Source organism: Panthera onca, chromosome E1, assembly GCF_046562875.1.
Source record: "Panthera onca isolate mPanOnc1 chromosome E1, mPanOnc1 haplotype 2, whole genome shotgun sequence".
In the NCBI taxonomy this organism is placed as follows: Eukaryota; Metazoa; Chordata; class Mammalia; order Carnivora; family Felidae; genus Panthera; species Panthera onca.
In genome coordinates, this window is record NC_138352.1 from 34,690,380 (window position 1) to 34,710,944 (window position 20,565).

At 41.1% G+C, this 20,565-nt stretch overlaps 2 protein-coding genes across 2 annotated transcripts in view; one reads left to right on the forward strand and one right to left on the reverse strand.

The window, feature by feature from the left end:
- NUFIP2 (nuclear FMR1 interacting protein 2) overlaps positions 1–10,506 on the forward strand; it is a 32,001-nt gene extending 21,495 nt beyond the window's left edge. The window contains exon 4 of the mRNA XM_060646859.3: positions 1,092–10,506. Within this exon, the coding sequence (XP_060502842.1) occupies positions 1,092–1,144 (53 nt within the window). The 3' untranslated portion in view covers positions 1,145–10,506. The remainder of the gene's footprint in view (positions 1–1,091) is intronic.
- CRYBA1 (crystallin beta A1) lies at positions 10,297–16,165 on the reverse strand. The gene is made up of 6 exons (XM_060646860.1): positions 16,119–16,165; positions 14,442–14,506; positions 13,382–13,500; positions 12,026–12,167; positions 10,966–11,108; positions 10,297–10,545 (listed from the first exon to the last, which is right to left on the reverse strand). Exons 1-6 carry the CDS (start codon positions 16,147–16,149, stop codon positions 10,398–10,400), a joined length of 648 nt encoding a protein of 215 aa, XP_060502843.1. The 5' UTR covers positions 16,150–16,165; the 3' UTR covers positions 10,297–10,397.
- Positions 16,166–20,565: the final 4,400 nt, after the last annotated feature.

Below are 20,565 nucleotides of genomic sequence, written 5' to 3' on the forward strand. Positions count from 1 at the left end.
TTTTGAGTTGCTTTCTGTGTGCTTTCTTGTTCAAATACAAGTGAAAAAAAGGTAGAACTAGAAAATACAGTCGGCAAAAGTAGACCTACCTATATTGACTGTAAGATGGCTATTAACTATTAAGAATGAGCATTCTATTCATGGCAGGATGCTAGAGCATGGCTGTTGCAGTCCTAAAAAGGATATTATATTATCTCTGCACTAAATTAGATTGACTCTTAAGCTGAAGTGAGCTTGAGATCTTTAATATTATTTTTAGGTCTTTATATACTTTTCCGTTAGGTGACATGTTTTATTGGTTTCCTAATTTTTACTAAAAGTATGTATACTTTTAAAAATTCATATGATAGGCAGAAATGGTGTGCAACAGAATCATTGCCTCTCCAGAAGAGGGTGTAGCATACAGCTAAATAATTGGAATTCAGAAGAACAGTGGAATTTTTGCCTAGACATACTCTGACTATTTTATACTTTGAACCCAGGTGATCACAGGTTTTTGCTACTGGTAAGAATAAAGACTGGTGGTTCTATGTGAAATTTGGAGGAAGGAAGAAATAAGTCATGTTTAGAACTGAACAGATAGTTTTGCCAAACTTAACCTGAAGTTTTTGGTGCTAGATACCAACTGGAACAGTTCCTTACTAGACACTCCACTATGGTTAAAATAAATTTTGGCCTCATTTTGCTAAGAACAAAAATAAGTAAATCCAAGTGTTTATTTTAGTATTAGATTATTGATGATTGAAGCTTTTTTTTTGTTGTTTTTTGTTTTTTGCTTTTTTCAAATGTACTGCTTTTATAATTGGGAGAAACACATTGAAATAACCCTTGTTAACTGAACTCAACCCCTCTCTAATCTGTAGGAGTTGAAGCCCTCACTGGTTAGAGGACCCTATTGCTGGAAATGCCAGACTATTGGGTTGTGATCATACATGTGTTACTACAAAGAAGTGGTCTTTAAATTGTTTTCATAAAAAAAAAGAGGCAGCTAAAATGATGATGGTTATTTGGAATTTGTTGTGGAACATGGGCATTTTGGGATTCCAAACCTTATATTTATTTATGTATTTATTTTTTAACCTTCCTTCCAGATCCCAAAAGGATAATCACTTACAATGAAGCCATGGATAGTCCAGATCAATGAAGGACCAGACTGCCTATTTGTAACTTTTCTGCAGCATTAGAGCCACCGTTCATGGGGGACACAAGGCTTTTATGCTCCTAGATCTTCAACGCAGCAGAGGAACCATAAGTAGAATCACAGGATAATATATACAAATATATATATATACATATATATATATAGTTATTTAAAAAAAGGCAACTGAAAGTAATTAGACTTCATAAGGAATCAAAATTTATTTCAAGAGACTACACATGGTTATTTAATCTCCGGTACTGAATAGTTTTTTGTTTTTTTTTTCTTTTTTCTTTTGTTAGTTTTTGTTTTTAAGTGTGAATGCAAGTGATTAATGAATACAGACTTATTACCAAGCGTGGTTCTAAAGTTCCTGCTGTCATCAACTTGGGCAACAAATGACCCACTGGAAAGGCAAATCCACTTAAAAGATCTCTGTATCTTGTTCTGTGACTAAAGTGATACACTAATCACGGGGAACCCAGAATGATTCAACATTTCCCCCACTCCTCCTTTGATCTTTTGGTTATACTTTGAGCCCTGCGAGAATGCTGGATAAATGCCTTGAAGTTTGCAGGGGTGTATTTTTTTTAGCGAATATGATTTGCATGTCTTGCCAGGAGTTAAGCAGCCTCTGTGGGGTGTTGGGGAAATTTTTCTTTCTTTCCTTTTATTTTTTGTGGGGTGGGGATAGGGGAGGGCATTGAAGTTCTATAATTCTGGAATAGTTGGTGGTACATAGTTCACTTGGCTTTGGTTACATATTGGACTTTAACAAGTGAAGAATCCATGAGTGTCATTTAAAGAAAAGTTACAGAACAAACAATTGGCTTTAGATATTTAATATGGAAAAATATTCCTTTGCCCATATTTTAATGTAATTGTATAAGTGGGAGCAAAAATATACTCTGCTTTTCAACTGTAGGTGCTCCAGACTTGCTCTCTGTCACTAACACTAAATGTGCTGTTTTCCTTGTTTTTCATTGAACATCGAAAGAGAAACTTCTGTACCTTTCTGTAAATTCTCTTTTAATTTCTCAGAAATATCTAAAAGGGGAAGAAAAAACTCCATGAAAACTAGAAAACTTTTCATGTTTTTAGCCAGTGAGGAGGTGATAAACCCTGCCTGCAGAAGGTGTGTTTCCATGCAAACTATACTTCTGAGCTTATTAGCTTCTAATTATATCTTAATAAATATATTTTATTACTAGAGCAAAATGGGTTTTTTAAGGAAAATAATGTGAAATTCTGGAAATTTTCTTTTGGGCAGAGAAGAGCATTAGCCCTGTCTTATCATCACATTGCCATCCTGTTGCACTGCAGCTTGTATATAGCATGCTAAAATAAATTTTTTTGTGTGTGTGCAGAAACTAAGGGTCCAATTTAAGATTGGGTGATGTTAGTGGCATAAAAACAAGTTCTCTGGCCTGACATAGCATCACATCACACACACACAGAAATTAGTATATCCATGTATGTCAAATACAGGTTAAAAAAAGCAGGGCATTTATATACAGAGAGGTGTAGTCTTCTAATAAAAGTAGACTGGATCCCCTGGGGTATTTGGGGGAGAAGGTAACCACTTTTGCTCAAACCCTTTGCTTAAGAAATGTCCAGTTTTGAGCGACTGTAGTATGGATGAGTTTTCTTGTTTTGTTGATTATTTGAGACTTTTAACAAGTAGTTTGTGAACGAAGCTGTTGGACTCAACTTAGAGTAGAGAAAATATCTTTAGTCTGGATTTCTGCCCTGCTTAGATTTTAAAAGTATAAGCATGGATTGCCAATTCCACTTGATGTAAACAAAACTTTTTATACATAATATATATATATATAATAACTTATTGTATCAGTCCAGGTTCAGAAACTTGTGGTAGGCCAGTTCCAGATAGTTTCATTTCACCTGTAAACTGTATCACTTTTACTGATATTGTAATTTTCAAATGTATAATATGTTTACAGATGTGCCCTGCATTTAGTCTGCCTTGTTCCTATTTTGATTTTTGTTGAGTCTCCTGCCTGCTTGCCAAAAGCTAGGATGCTTCAGGCCCATGTACAATTGAAAGCAGAGGCATCCTTGAGCTTTAAAGCATTGAACAAACTGGAAAATGAACATACCACATACTGAAGTGAAAGAAGTCTGTGTTTTTGTGTTTTTTTTTTTTTTAAATAAAAATTTTCAAAAAGTTATAAAAAAAAGATATAAGGTTGATTAAAGGACAAAAAAAGACTCCAGTTTGTTTTATAGGTTTTAAAGTTCTGCTGTGTGTTCAATTGCCTTGTGTAACCACTTGTCGCCTTAGGGCCAGATTCCCCTGCACCCCCCTTCTTTTTTTAAAATGTCCATTTTGCTTGCCTGGAATTTAAAAGCTCTTCTGTCTCACAACTCACAAGAAACTTTCTGGGTTTGTGACATAGAGGTTGAATGAATATATATTTAAAAAAGAAAACAAAACAGCCCCCGTCTAAATTGGGCTTTTTAATTTAGAGGCAACACTTACTTAAAAAATATCTTTAGAAATCTCTTGTTGCTTTTCTACTTCCCTTCCCATAGCCCTCAGGCCTCCATGTTTAGAGAAGCCAAAAAGAATGTATCCCTTATCTGTTTGTCCAAAGGTTTTTGAGAGTGTCACTTCTAAATGAAACAATGCAACATTTCACCCTGATTTTCTCCACTGAAATTTCCTTGATTATATGGTTAGAGATATATAGTTAGGAGTGTCTCTTTCTGGGAACCCTAGTGCCCCATCATATTGTCAGTATTTTTGGGCATTGGGTAATGGATTTAATTGCCTAGGTACAAGCAGGACTTTGGGACAAATCTCCTTTGTGCTGTTTGGTAACACTTAACTCTACTTGTCGCAGTCTTTCTCCTTAGGTCCTCACACAATTCCTTACAGAGCACTTATTAAAAAAAAAAAAAAATCTTAAGAGTTGATTTGTTTTCTGATTATTTTTGTGTAAGCTTCTAAACAAACTTCAGCTGTGATTAATTTAGCACATTTAAATAACATTAATGTGTTATTGTTTGGTATACAGAATTTTCCTTCAACTCAGAGTATTAGTACTGTAGCATAAACCAAATACAGTCTAGAGGGGATTTTTAACATCCCTCCATTATAAAGACTGAAAAAGGAGTGTGTGTGTGTGTGTGTGTGTGTGTGTGTGTGTGTGCACGTGCGTGTGCGTGTGTGTGTGTGTGAGGGACAGATGGAGATAGTAAAAATTAGTAAATGAATGTGTGTAAGACATTATATTAGTATTCAGAGAATGAACTTGTATTTATTTTGTGCCATTTGTTTTCATTACACAGAATTTAAAAGTCAGGTGGTTTTAATCCTAAAAAGGGGTAGTATTTGAAAAATGGCACTAAGAATGAAATCATGACCTATTTTTTTAATAGCTATGAAGATACTAATTATGGGTGAAGATTTCTTTTTAAATCTGTCTTGATTGTAGGCTTTTGTGTCACATACCACTCTCTTGTAGATGTCTTGAATAATTCCCCTTCCCCACAAAAGACAGGGTGTATTTATCTTTCTCTTTATTCGCCCCCACTTTGCTGAACTGAAGTTAATTGTATAGCCTTTCCTCTGACTTTCTTAGTAATGAACTTTCACATGAAGTATATTTACGGCATCTGTAGTTAGCCCTTCCTCCTCCTTTCTGGGAGGGGATAGACGATAATTAGGAAATTTGTTAATGCCAGTTTGTTTTCTCTCGGAATAAATGGCTGGAGAAGTTCTCTCCATTGTAGAATTTTGCTGTTCCCCTAATCATCTGCTTACACAGTCATTCAAAATCTGCAAAAACTTTATAAAGGAAAAAAAGTGCTGCATTGGTTTTTCAAATAACAGTTTCTAGGCAAAATCTGGCAAACCTCAGGAGTATTGTCCACAGTACAAAATGTGTTTTTTCACAAAACACTACATAGCGGTAGTTTCATACTCGGTTGTTAATCTTGTGACTAACCAATTGGAGGCATCTAGTGGTCTATCTTTTAATGAAAACTTTTAAACACAGAAAAGCCATTTAGTGTGAAATTTTGTGTCCTACCCAGTGGCTACAGGCAAGGAAAACTGGAAGAGGACTTTGATTTTAAACTCTAAATAAGGAGAGAATCATTCAGTCAAGGCTTTCTTCAGAGAAATAGATAATAAAAGTCCCATTTCCAAGGATTAGGAGTATAGTTTATGCCATTGGGTCATATGAACACATGATCCTTGTATACCTATGCTAACTGCACAACAGACTGTAGCAGGACAGATGCATATTATGAACAATAATTTTTGTGATCAGGTCTGTTGATGTGGTACTAGTTGAATTAGATTCTTTGGGTGGGCTGTGTTCTTTAGCAGTCCTACCCATAACTTAACTGCTGGGTTTTGAAAGAGGGTAGGATTTGCTCATCTGTTTTTTCCCCCAAAATTAGAGGGGCAGAGGACAAGACTAGAAGTATGTATGATAGCTGCTCGAAGTTTGCAGATACATAGGGTATCATTAGTTCTTAATGCTGATGTTATTTTTATTAATGTGATTAATCAGCAGAGCACCAGGATTATTTTATGGTGAGAAAGATGGGCTTATACTTTGAATATCTTAAAACGTCTCTTTTTAAATATACTTAAATGTGTTCACATGTTTGAGAGCCAGGACCACCCTGGGCTGGTTTTAAAGAATGATAAATCATTGGCCCCCCTCAAATGCACTGCTTTAGTGAGTTTTAAATTTCCCACTGTTTTGCTACTCCATATGAATAAATAGAATTTTAAGTTGTCTGCATAATAGAAACACCCAGGGAAACATGAGCGGGATGTTGCTTCTGCATTACTGGGAGTGTCCAATAGCAGTTATGGGCAAGACACCTATGGAACAGCCATCCTCACATGTGATGGGATTGCTGGTTCAGACTTCTCTATTTATCCATACAATTTTGCTTATGTCCAGAGTTCTAAAGCCATTTTATAATACTGCAGTATCCCTTTTCTACAGCCTTACTAAAATAGCTACAAACATATTCCAATGCAGTATCCCTTTTCTACAGCCTTATTAAAATAGCTACAAACATTTTCCAGTTCAGTTTCACTTTTGTTGTATATCAAAGTTACACTCTACAGACCAAGAAACCAACTTGAGGTAAATTCTATAGCTTTCCATAGATCCTTTTTTCCTCAGGTGCTAAACAAAGGCTCCAAAAAATGGATACTGCTTTAGTAATGTCTTTTATTCGTAAACATTTCTTTTGCTAGACATAAAGATTTGGTGTTAACAAAAATGGTTTTAATATGTAAATATGAATGAATGCCTTTAGTTTGCCCCTGTTTGTCATATTAGTCTTGTTTCAATTATCGTCTGTAGAGGAGGATCCTTTCATAATCTTGAATACATTTCATTAGGAATTGTTGCATTTTTAGAGTGGAAATACAACTGTTCTCTGTCTTGGATTAATCCTGCTGCTGCTATGAGAAACTGAAAATCAAGAATGTGATGCACTTTTTACATTACTATATACCATATGTTTCTAAGTCGCTTTGAGTACCTTTCCTGTAGCACAGCCACTAACAAAAGTGAATGAATTTAGAATTTTTCTTCAGGAGGGAATCAGTACAAATAACTATTTATGGTATTGGCCTATGAAGGGCAGTAACTTAGGAAAATAAAAATTCTGTTAGTATTACGCTTTTTGGCCTTAAAATGTCTTCTACTACTGAAAATCTTTTAAATCTTAGTTTTGTTTCTATTATTCCCTCTCTCTGCCTCAAAAAGAGGATTTGGGAAGAGTAGCTTAAAAGAAGTTTCATTGGTTGTTGCTGATTTATCTTTTAGAAAGAAAACAATTGTTTACTACATAAGCTGGGGACTTATTTTTTGTTTGTATTCAGAGGAGAAATAATGCCATCCCGAGCCAATCAGATTTCGTGTAATCAAATCCATCAAAACTCAGCTATTCTGCTTCTCTAGTATATTTTTACTTAGCAAAGATAAACTTACATATAGTAGGAATGCTACTTGACAAGAGGAAAAGTCATTTCTCAAGCACATACCTAGACTTGGAGGAGACTGAACCCAAAATAATGGAGGAAGAAACACCAAATGGGGTGGAGGAATATGAGATATGTGGTCCAAAGCTATCTGGTTATATTTTGATGTTGCCAATATTGCCAAGCCAAAATTTTAATTTGCTTATTTAATATATTTGTTGGCCAGAGATCTATTTTTATATCAATGTGCCTTGCATGTATATTAAAAAAGTTTGGAAAGGCCATGTAGTAATGCCTGAGATAGTTGATGGTTCTTACCACCTCACTAATTTTTATGCAGTATGAAATGCTCATTCTATCGCCCAACTGGTGCTCTCTGTTTAAAGTTATAGATCTTGTCACAAACTGGAACTGTTTTATAAACTGGGGAAGTGATTTAATTTACTTTTTGTTGTTTCTTTTTCTTAATCTGTTAGTGGCTGTTCTGTAGTGGGAAATAGTAAAAAGGATTCTTCACTCCCTTTACCCCCTCAGCACCTTCTTCAAGTAATGTGATGACACCATTTCTTGTGTGCTTTGAAAAAAGTTTCAGCTTGCTGTCTCCTTTAGTGTTATAAAAAAAAAAAAAAAAAGTGTTATGAAAAGCATTGTTTGCAAAATCTAGGGAGATAATGGAGTCCACTTTAATTTGGAATTCTATGTGAGCTATGATCCAAGTTATTGGCTCTTTCCAACTTAAAAATTTTTATTGTTAAAGCACCTTGGCTTAGGAAATTTTAAATATTTATGTCTGCAACAATTGTCTCAAAATAATGAACTGTGCAATTCTTGTCATTAAAAAAAAAAAAAAAAAATCTGAACTCTCCCTAATGTGACTTGTTAGTTTCTCTGTATTTCCTGCCAGTGTAAATGTGAAAAGCTTTGCTTGCATTACGTTTTAGAAATGCATTTTGCACACTCGAATTCTGCTGAAGCTCCATGAAAAGGTTAGATCTAAGTAGATGAATAAAGCTATGCACATGTTTTGAAAGTTTAATTTGTGTGTCATTACCAGAAGTGACCTGTCCTTATTACTGTGCTGTTCTTAGCTTTACCATCCTTAGAAACATGGCTCAAAGTAATAGTTCTGGGCTAGCTCATCAGCGGAACTAGAAGAGAGGAAAACTGGCACCTATTTTAATAAACTCCAGTTTGAATGAGAGCTGGACTTGTATCTACTAAAGGGCTTTTCTTGAAACAGGGCAGTTTTATCAGCTTTACAAACTTTTGGATGCTCTTCCTCGTGGAAATTTTGGTTTATTTGGTCAAACAGAAATGGAAGGTAATTCAAACAAATAAGAGGGAAGGACCTTTGCCACATGGAGTTCTGTGACAGTTCTGTCTTAAGCCTGGTTTAAAGGTAGGATAGCCTTTTTACCTTTATTGCTTTAGCACATGTTTGGTTTTACTGAGTGAATGACTTGAGATTAGAATCATTCAACTGTTTAAAATTCAAAGCACAGGTTGTTTTAAAGATAATGTGTATCTTTTAAAAATTGCCCAAGCTGATTAGCATAAGTTTAGGAATTGGGCGAATTTGGTTAAATTGCTGCAGTCTGCATGTACTAAATAGCTTTACTTCACATGTATGTGTACTTAAAAGATTGTGTAGATGTACTGGCCAGGTTTGTCAAACCATCTTTTAAAACATTGTTTTGTAATCTCCTTAGGGCTTTTATAGAAGAGGCTAATAAGCTTAAGTAGAAGATAATGCTAGTGGTATTTTCCCCATGCTCCTCAATATAAAAGAAATATTTCTGATTTGTAAGGGTTTTCCTACCTATAGAGGAGGGTTACTTCTCTGTCATCAAGTATGCTCTTACTGTATGTTGTTGACTTTGAAAACCGCAAAATCCATCCTTCTGAAAGTGACAGTTAAAAACTAAATCTAGTAGTCAAGATTGGAAAAGTAACCCATGACGGCTGGCCTTAAAAGGCATAAACGGGAGAAGTGTAGCATCATCTTAGATGATATGGCTACTCCTCAGCATCTGTCACTAGTTCACTTATGTTCAGTATGTACTGAAGGAGCAAAATAATTTCTGTGTCTTGTGTGCATCAGCACTCACAAGCTGAGTTACCTCTTTTTGATATGGGGGAAAGGATACTTAGTGGACTACAGTTATGTTGGAGGGTGTTTTTCCTTCCCTCTCCCAATTAAGATTTTTTTCAGTGTTTGTTTCGCCCAGTCAAAAAAGATAGGGCTTTTCTAGATAAAAGAACAGTGGCCAGAAATTTACCCCTTTGCTAATTGCTTAGGTATTTGCCATAGCTGTTTCTGATGTCATGGAATCTGAGGAAGTGTCAGTTACACTATGATCTTCCTTTATCGATGTCTTACTCCATGTTCAGTGTTTTAAAAATATAAATTACAAACACTCTACATCCATACCCAGATTTACTTATTTTATCAGAAAAAAAAAAAACTTGAGAAATTTGTAGATCAAATTAAGAGACAATAAGTGTACATTGTTGAATAAAAAGTTTTAAAGTTTCAGTGGTGTTTGCGTTATCTTTTGTGTACTTTAAGATTATTGCCTTGATAATGACAATTTTTTCAAAGGGTCAGATGTACATCTTAAGTGTACCATGACCGTATGTCATGGCTTTAAAACAAATCATACAGGTTATCAAAGTGCTTAGAATTGGTGTATTTACTGAAAAATCAGCTGTGAGAACAGCTGTCCTGGTTTTTTTGCATGCCATTGAGCCGTATGTTCTAATCGAAATAAGCCAAAATTGAGCTCAGCAATTAAGCAACTAGAATAAGTTGCCAAGATTCTGGGTTTATTTGTAACTTTATGTAGAAATATATGGCAATGCCTACTTGAAAAACTTCCTGAGTTTGTTTAGCATTGATTTGTCACAAGTTGAAAAAAATCAATGCTGACACCAACATACTAGAGTAGCTAATGAGAAGAGACGTGAGAACATTTACAAGTGTGTCTGTCACTATGTAGACTGATAGACTTCATATGTTTTTATGTTCTTTGAGTTAGGATAATTGTATCTGGTCTGGTGAGTGACCTGCAAAGATACAAAAGGGAATTCGGAATTTTACCGAAGCTTGTCTTTATAAATTCTCAGCCCCACGAGCGTGATTTATATAAAAGTATGGTAGTTAGTTCAGTCTACACAGTTGTTGTTTTTAATGACATTTATTGTGGATTTCAGCAGCTAACATAAAACTCATTCTAGATTGCTTAGCAAGGTTTCTCTTACTTTGGGGCTTTTAATCCACTACTGTTGGATACGGCGAATCGATTGAATCTGGGAAGTCTGGGCGTGAGAACCCCACTCTCTCCAGTGTTTATAGTCTCCTCCGTGGTGGTCACTTTCCAAGATATATTGATACCCACGGTATCCAGGGTACTGGTAGCAGACCCAGCTAGAAAATCCAAAGCACATTAGGTTATTAAAATTAGGAACCTGGTCAATACCTGGCCAGGAGCCTCTTTTCTCAACACAACTGATTGAGAATGCTTGTAGGTTAAGAAAACAAGAGGCATCCTAAATGTGCCAGGCACTGTTCATGAGCATAATATGGCTACAGATAGTTGAAAATGAACCTTGGTCATGAAAAAAACGTAAAAGAGTAGTCAGCATAAATGCTTCCACAGAGGAATATTTGAGAGGGCCAACAACTTGAAATTTGAATATCAGTAATAACTACAATGTGCCACCCATACCAATTATGATCTAATGTATGAAATCTGATAAGATGTAACCATCGATGTATTAATATTCACAAGGCTTACAGTTGCAAGAGTTACTTTGAAATGTACCCCAACCCTGTTTTTGCACTTACGCCCCACATTGTATCTTCATGGAACCAACTTCGTTGTTGAGCCAACCCATGGCTTGCAAGGAGGGGTAGTCATCACAGATCTCCCATTGGCGTCCAATGAAGTTTTCCTTCTCAAAGATGGTAATCTTCGACTCCTTATGATTCTGTAACCCAGAAATTTTTAAAAACCATTTGGCATAAGCGTTATGGCTGTCATCTTAATTCTTTAATTACCATATTTTTCAAATTCAAAACACTTCTGGTTACAGAAGGAAGTACATGATCATTGATTGTAAGAATATTGCAGGCAATATGGTGGTCAGAGTTAATCCTGCCCGATCCAGTTTAATACCATAATATTTAAAATGTACAAATAATGGGCACCTGGGTGGCTCAGTCGGTTGAGCTTCCAACTTCGGCTCGGGTCATGATCTCAAGGTACCTGAGTTTGACAATGTGGAGCCTGCTTCAGATTCTCTGTCTCCCTCTCCCTCTGCCCCTCCCCTGCTCGCACTCTCTCTCTCAAAAATAAACATTAAAAAAAAAATGTACAAATAACTGATGTGATACTTTGGGACAACAAAAGACATGAAGAAAATATAATAAGAGCAGGGAAAAAAGTACTTGCAGCAAACAGCCAACCAAGGGATTAATATTCACTAATGTGAGAAAAGATCACAGGAATTAATAGAACAAGTAAACCTGTGTGTGTATGGTGTTGGAAATAACCTAAAGTCCAGTAGGGGATATAAATACTTCACAAACATTAAGGCTGAGACTATCCCGTATGAAGTACACAGGCATAACTAGCTGTCAGTTATCCTACTGCGCTGTAGAAGATCTGGGCTCTTGAGTATCCACTTCCTGCCACCCTTGCTTTTAGCTTAATGAAAATACCTCTTAGTGGGGAAAAAAACAAATGGCAAACTTGGACCAGTGTCTTCTCTTTTATACTTTTATCCTTCCTGCTGCATTTCAGCATAACTGATGAGAAGTAATACTAAATGTCAGTCCATCTGTATACCCTCTCTTACCGCGCGTCCCCCCAACATGCACAGAAGTGAACATTTCAGAGACTCACAGCTGAACAGATGGGGCGGAAGGACATGAGGCGCTCAATGTGGTAGGCATTACTCCCGCTCCAGGCATCCCAGCGAGGGTATTCTCCTCTCTCCAGGATAAACTGTTGCCCACAGAAGCTGGTGTGCTCATAACCAACCCAGCTGCCAAAGACAAATAGTGACGTTTGATCATGGTGTTCAGAGCCTGAGTGGCCTCAGGGAGAAGGCATCTTTTGTTTTAGGTGTCAACCGTGGGGTAAACTATCAAGCCAATTCCAATAGAGCCATACGACGAAGTGATAATATTTATCACAAGAGGTGGGGAATGAGCTTGGCAGCTGCATTAAGCAAGTTTGTAGATGGACTATTTGTTTTGGGATTCTCCACTGAAAGGGTCTACTTCACTGACCTGAGAAATGTGTATTAGCAAAGTCAGTCTCAAGTTTTATTTCCTTTCTCTCCAGGTTACCTTATTCTCTACTTGGAGCTCCAGGTTCAGGATCTAGTGACTGACTATTGCTTTGGCTCCAGCCAAACCTATTGGCTTCTTCCTAAGGAAGCAAAGGGATGAACAGGCAGCTGATGGATTACTAGTCTCTTGTTTCCTTTTAACTTTGTGGGTTTTTTCCTACCATCATACACCTATACCTTATTTATTAAAACACCTCAGATCAATTTTGTTACCGATGATCCCTTAAAGTATTTTACTCCCTTTAAAGGGTTAACTCAATTTGGTGGTGAGCAACTTGTGGAAGCCTATCCACTGCAGAGCCAGTTTTGCTTAGGCCAAAGGAGAGCCCTTTCCTCATGTTTTCAGGCTGATGGTAAAGGCCTCAACCTCCCTGCCAAGAGTCAGGAAGTAAGAGTCTAACTTGCCAAAGAAATTAATCATCAACAAGAAACTCCTAAAGACTCACTGGGAACTAATATGGCTCTCAAGTTCTGGGGTTGAGTTCCTTCGCACATAGAGAAATTAGCCAGTAGTGGCTGCCCTGGGACATGCAGGAAAGGAGTTAGCCGTAAAGAGCTTGACAGTTTCCTCTCTATTTTCTGTAGACAAGAAAAACTAAAGGGTCTTGTGGCTATTCTGAGAAAATCCTAGGTAGCAGCCTATGGGCTCTGGAGGCACAGATCTAACGACTGTCACTGCCCCACCGCATGGTCTACATGTTTTTACCCCCTCTCCAATCTAGCAAGCAACTAGGAACCTCCTGTTCCTTCTAGCTTTGCGTTACTAAATTACACATGTAGTGATTTCTTTTGAGATTACTTCCATAGGGAGGCCTGTCTCCAAGAAATGGCTAGAGTCTGGGTGAACATCTTTCCACACCCCATCTGCAGAGACCACAAATAAGGACTATGGGGTCCATACTCACGCGCCACATTCCACCTTGAGAGACCGGACATTATCAAAACTGCGCTCAGAGACATTTGGGCAGGAGCTGGTGAACTCCATCCTCTTGCCCTGGAAATTCTCCTGGTCATAGATGGTTATCTGAATGGAATTGAAAGGGAAAGAGCTAGAATATGGTACCTCAGGAAGAACAGAGGCCCAGGTCAAGAGCTTAACTTCTGTCTGACCCTGTGTTTTCCATCACTAGCTATAGCCCAGGATGCCTGGTAGGGTCTCTTCCGGTATAGACAGGATAGGAAGGAATTTGAGTTAATACCATTGGTTGGTGGTGTTTACATGCCCAGGGATGTACTGTGGGGTTTTGCTTATGATAGGAATGGTTTGCCAGGGACAATAGCTAGCCCAGTGGACAGACCAAGGACTTGTGGAGTCATTCCACCATGCTTCCAAGGATTCTGGGTCCCAGGCCTTCCTGTGGATTATTTCTTATCTTCTCCAGCCACATCCTCGACAGAAATGGAAGGTATAAAGGGAGAGTTGTGATAAACCCCTTTTATACCTTGTACTAGAACTCGGCTCTTGAACCTTGGCTAGAGGACGACCCTCAAAGCTGTGAGCTGTCCTCAGAGTTGACCCAGTTGAAGGGATGTTGAGGAAAACAGTGAAAAGCTGAGTTTCAGCCACTTCAGGAAATGGTTGCAATCAAGTTCAGGTTGGGAGTCAGGAGTCCTGGTTTGGGATCTGGTGGGATCTCTTCGTTTCTGGGCCCCCGGTTTCTCCATGGCATCATAATCCACTCTGGGCTGCTCTATTTTAAGATGATTTTAGTAGTGTGGTGGAGAGGTGACCTAGAGAACTAGGTATCATTTGGGCTTCCAGGGTCATCCTTCTGTCTAAATGGGGTATTCTGAAAGATCCATCCTGAGACAGCATCTCAACGGTGGGTAGACCCTTCCCCTAAAACTGGCATTTTATTGGTCGGTCATTGTTGCGTGGAAAAAACACGGCCCTGCTCTGTGGCAGGATCTCATACTCTGCTCTGTGGAACTACTCAATATTCCATGTGACGGCAGGGAGCTTACCTTCCATGGCCCCACGGACCCCGGCATGGGGTTTGTTTGAGCCATCTTGGTGGTTGGAAGGGCTTCTGGAAGACAAAACACATATCAGTGACTTGGCCTCATGGGGAGAGGATGAGGTGATAGAGCACAGGAAAAGGAAAGGGGGCATCAGGTCCAACAGATAGACTTTGGTTAGGATCCTGGCTCTGCCTCTCACTAGTTGTTTTCCATCAGTAAAGCTTCTGTGTGCAGTTATTGAAATGATTAGCAGTAATACAGGTGAAACACCGCACAGGTGACATGACCTCTTGATTAGTGTGGCTGTCGCCCTCTTGCCTGCCTCCAGGAACCCCCCTATGGGGGGCAGCATTGCCTAGGTCTCAAGCACCCCAGTATAAACTCCTTGGCAAGCATCTAGACCAGACCCTCATATTACCAATGTGTGGTCCCCTCCCACCTGGCTCCACACAGCCTCCAGCCAACCAGCCAAGCATGACCAGGCCACCATTCCCTCCCTCCATCTCTGTCTTCTAGGCCTCCCTGGCCTTGGCCTGGCCTCCTCAGAGAGACATTGCTGCTTTTCCAGCCTGTGGTGAATTGCTTTCTTTCCTGATTTCTGGCACTCATAAGAGTACCGACCTTTCTATCGAATGTGTCCTGGGTGAACATCTCAATGGCAGGGTCTGGGTCTCCTCTGACTGATCGATGTGGCACCGTGCTGAGCCCCAAGTCCGGGCAGTACGGGGTTGTGGGGGAGGATGGGTGGCATCGGAAAAGACTTATTGAGGGGCACCTGGGTGGCTCAGTCAATTGAGCGTCTGACTTCAGTTCAGGTCATGATCTCGGGGTTTGTGAGTTCGAGCCCCACATCGGGCTGTCTGCTCTCGGTGCAGAGCCGGCTTGGGATCTTCTGTCTCCCTCTCTCTCTGCCCCTCCCTGGCGCATGCTGTCTTTCCCTTTCTCTCTCTCACTCAAAAATAAATAAACACTTAAAAAAAAAAAAAAGAAAAAGACTTACCGAAGGAAAGTGAGCAAGAAAAGGGGGTAATGATAGCCAACAGTGGCTCACTCTATGCCAGGCTCTGTTCTAAATGCTTGATATGCATGAATACATTTGAGCTTTGCACCAGGCCTATGAGGGAGGTACTATCATTATCCCCATTTTACAGATGAGGATATTGAGGCTCACAGAGGTTCTGTCAGAGGTTGACAGAAAAGATGGTAGGAAGTGTAAAAGGAAGGAAAGCTAGGAGGGAGGGGAGGAGGGAACGAGACAGGCAGGTTTCATGGCTCAGAACAGCCATTCATGGCCCTTCTTTGGGGCCAGTGTTAGGCCCAGGGACTGATGCATGTAAACTCTGTGATCTATCTTTCCATTCTGAACCTCTGAGTAAGTATTTCCCAGCTCCTGCCCCCCGTGGCTTCTCCCTGTGCCTCAGGAAGCTGCTCATTTCTTGGAGCCCCTTGCCCCCTCCCAGCCATAACTGCTAGGCCAGTGTTTATTGCCACATAAATGGCACTTGCCACTCCTCTTGGGGTGGCGAGAGCAGGCTGCCTCCCCACTCCCCGTGTTCCCTACTCTCCTCTAGCCATCCTCCGAGGCTCTGACCACAAGACAGAAAAAGCAGGGCCCCTCCTGGGCATGTCTCTGCAGGGGAAGGAATGGAAGGGCCAGGACACCTGCAGGACCTTACTCACCCAGCTCCTGCTGCACAGTCTGGGTCTCCATCTGGTGCCACTTCCTCTGCGGCCCTGCCCTTTATAGCCCTGTGGCCGATGGCCTCTGGCCCTGTCAGCACTCTGCTTTCCCTCTGCTTTTGTTCCCCCTGATCCCCAGAGCTTTGGTGCTTCAGCCTGCTGGGCAGGCATCCCTCAGGCTTTTGTTTAAACTGGGGAAACAGAAATCCAGAGAGGCCCTGCTGCTGAGGGCAAGGCTGGGGGCTGCAGACCTTGGCTGCCGTGGTCTTGATCTCAGAACAGCTGTGAGGTGAGGACAGGCCCCCATGTGAGTGCTTGTCCCCTACCCCTCTCCAGGCTCCTCACGCTACCCTGGGAGCTTCCTAAGACCCATGTCGTACCTGACACATCAAAATGCACCTCACTTCCCATACCGGATATACATTTTTGTTGTTAAAAAATAGGAAAGGACTATAACAGTTCTGAACTTCATTAAGACAAAGAAAAGAAGGTTCACTGTGTTCTCAGGAATCTTTATTATACTATATCTATATATAAATATGTAAGAGCTGGATTCAGTTATGGTTGACTCGTAGACAGGAATCTCTCCATAGCTATTTTATTAAATATTCATTTTAATTTTGCGCTCTTGTTTTAAAAATTTGGAGCCAGTAAATCTTTCTGGGCTGTGACTATATTGTTTCAGGACCTTGGAAACCTCACAGGCCTGAGGTACTATGCCTATAATATCCTAAAGATTCAAATGATTTCTCTCTGGAAGTTCGGGGTATTTGGTGAGATTAGTGTAGGAGAATCATTGGCTTCCCCAGAAGCCCTGAGGGGAGGATGTGTGGCTCAAATAACACAGCTTCTCTGAGGAGCAGAGGCTTGCAGTGGGTGAGGAGGGCTTTGAGGCAGGCAGACACAGGTTCAAATCCCAGCTCTGTTGCCTAGGTGATTCTGGGCAAAGTCACTCAGTGTCTCTCAACCCCCCAAAAGGAGATAGTATCTACCTGACACGTTATGGGGTTATTATTGCTTATGACTCTGCTTTCTTTCTGGTGACAGATACTGGAGAAAAATTCCATGGCAGCTTGGAGAGAGGAAGAACCTCTTCCCAGTAAAGTTCTCCCAGTCCCTCTGCCAATCTCTCTAGTCTGTGACTCAAGGTTCTTTGGAGCCGCTTTATCTTAGAACCAAAAACCAGGGAACGAGTTCTGATATATACACAAGTATGTGCAGATTTGGGCAGAACATTCCAAACATATAGGTCTGATGCTAAACACAATGTGCCACCCTGAATGTTTCTGCTGCTGGATTAATTGGTGATGTCTGGATCAGTGGCTGGCAAGGGACAGAGTTGACTTGGGGATCATGGTAGGTTCTGGCCAGCTGGTGACCATGCAAGGGCTTATGGAACCCACTGTCCATGGCTGGTGGTCCTTCCTCACTTTTCCTTCTCTTCCTCCGCGGAATTGGGGTCTTAGGGAAATACCTACTTGGTCATCTGTTCATTCATTCATTCATTCATTCATTCCCTACTCCCTGGACTGGCTTAGGGACCCTGCAGTGGTCCCTCATGCACCCTGTACTTCTCTAAGTATTGCATTGATAATGCTGTAGGAATTACTTTAGAAACTAGAAATATGGGGCTCCAAGGAGGGAAACTGAGGCACTCAGGGCTCAAGTAGAGGACAAAACTTTTCACAGTATATTTTTCTGTACTTCTTGGGTTTTGAACAATGTGGACACAATTTCTATTAAGATAATTAAAGCTATTTTTGAAAATAAAAAAGCTGATTGTTTAAGTATCTGCTTCTTCTATTAGACTTCATGCTCTATGAGGGCAGGGGCTTCATCCGTCTTGTTTGTCATCGTATCTTTAGTTCTGGGCATAACTCGTAGCTCAATAAATACATTTTGAGTGATCGGATAAATAAATGAATGACATCCTCTGATGAGGTTTTGCAACTCTGGAGGCACAGAGGTAACTCTGATATAGTCCTTACCCGAGCGACAAACGACCTGCATATGTTGTCTTTGTGCTTCATCTCAGCACCTCAATGTGGGAGTTTTACACCCTATTTAAGTGTTAGTATAATGAAGACTGATTGAGCCCGTTTTTAATTTTTACAGAAAAGCGGGCTTTTATGTTTGGTCGAGAAGCTCAAACCCACACGCACAAAACTATCATGTGTGTATGGAAGGAGGATCAGGGTTACTGTGCAAACAGTTTACAAAGATCCATTCAACATTCTTGGAGTCATGAGCAGCCCTAGCCTGTCTTCTCTCTGCTTTCCTCAACTACCTGAAATCCGAGAAAGCTGGAGAAGAATTACCAGGAATCCAACTAACTGCTATGCTTTCCAAATATCACCCTATTATGATTTTTAACCACGTTCTAGAGAATTCTCCCTCTGGCATTGCTTGGCACTGTGGCTTCACATGCCCCATGATGGTTACAGCATGGGCACTTTGGCCCCCCCCCCACCATCTCTTTCCAGGAAAGTCAGGGAAGAGCCACTCCAGGAGTGGAAATGAGGGAGCACTTAGTTTGTAAGTCTTTCTCCCAAGCTGGGATTGGGTCTCTCCTATTCATCCTTTTTTTTTTTTTTTTTTAAGTCTATGTGTTTGAGAGAGAGTGAGCGTGAGCAGGGGAGGAGCAGAGAGGGAGGGACAGAGAGAATCCCAAGCAGGGTCCATGCTGTCAGCACAGAGCCTGACATGGGGTTTGATCCCACGAACTGTGAGATCATGACCTGAGCTGAAATCAAGAGTCAGACGTCAAACTGACCGAACCACCCAGGCGCCCCTCTCCTGTTCATCCTTAATAATAACTGCAGTTTACCGAGCATTTACTGTGAACCAGATAGCACCTCCCTTTTCTTCGCAATAACCCATGAAGCAGATTATTATAATACCCATTTTACCGACGAGTTTACTGAGGTTCTGAGGGGCCACGTTCTGGCCCAGGGAACCCAGCAGCTTTTTGAATGCATGTCTGTCTGACTCCAAAGACCATATTCCTTCCTCTGGGCAGCCCTGTATCTCTGGCCTACAGTAGGATGATACTACCTATCTGACTCACTGCTGTCAGATGGAGGTAGATGTAAGTTTCAGGGCAGCGTTAGGGATTCAGCTCAATAAATGGCATCTACGTTATTGATTGTTCCAAAGCAGATACCGTCTCGTGCCAGATTCTCATAGAGACAAGTGGGACCAAGCTGCAAAGATCTTAGAAAAATTTATCCGATAAAAAAAGGCTTTCTTTGAATTTGGAAAAGCCCACATTCATTCAGTTTTTCTTTTTTCCCACTGGTTTTCTTTATTTGATGTTAGCAGTACAGTCCGTCAAATCCTCTGAGGGCACCGCTGATCTACGGTGGCCGTGGATTGTGAACTCTGTTCTCAGCCCACATACTCCTTGCACGAGCTGGTGGGGAAATGGAGGAACGGGCTGTCGATTTGGAGGCGATGATGGCCCTTGGGGGGAACGAGGCAGCCCCCCTGAGTGTCACCTGGTCAGTTTGAACTTTGAGCTCCTCAAGACTAGGGCTACTTGCCAAGCACAGTAGATGCTCAGGAGAATCTTATGGATGGCTTGGCCCCCTGGCCTTCCCTCTAGGCCCAGGGAGCCTCACAGGATGAGGCCCAGTGCAGGAGGGGTGAGGTCATGGGGCCCGGGCAGCCCCTGGACTCAGCACTTTGTGGCAAGAGCATAATGGGGCTGACCAGGCGGCTGAGCAGCACTTCTGTTGTTTGGGAATAAGCAGGATGGGTACAAAGCAAAGGGCCCAGTCAGCGTTCGGCCAGCACCTACCTCCCCCACAAGGGGCTGCTTCTGGGGGACCTGTTTTACCCCAGCCCCAGCAGGAGAGCCAGGGCCTGGCTGGGCCTGGGAAGGCCCAAGTGCTGGGAGAGAACTTGGGGACATCCTGAGCCTCCAATTCTTTCCGAGCCCTTGCTTTGGGCATCCGTTCCTCTGCGGCCAGGAGTAAAAGACACCCACCTGCTCGGGATGCTGTTGTCCTGAGGGCCAGGGCGTGGAGCTGGCTTGACGGCCTTTCAGTTCCGTTCAGTCTCGCTCAAGTTCTGGAGGCTGCCGGTTAAGTCTTTTCCTCTCAACCGAAACCCTACAACACGTAGAAAGTATGTACGAGGATGGGCCTCATCCTGCTGGGTGATGCCTAGCCCCCCTGTTCACCACAGCCCAGTGGTCCAACCCTGTCCCATTGAGGGTGGCCAGATTTAGCAAATCAAAGTATAGGATGCCCAGTTAAACATGAATTCCAGAGAAGCAGTGAATATTTTGGAGTATAAATAGGTTCCGAACATTTTTTAAAAATGTTAATTTATTTCTGAGAGAGACACGGAGCATGAGCGAGGGAGGGGCAAAGAGAGGGAGACGCAGAATCGGAAGCAGGCTCCAGGCTCTGAGTTGTCAGCACAGAGCCCGACACGGGGCTTG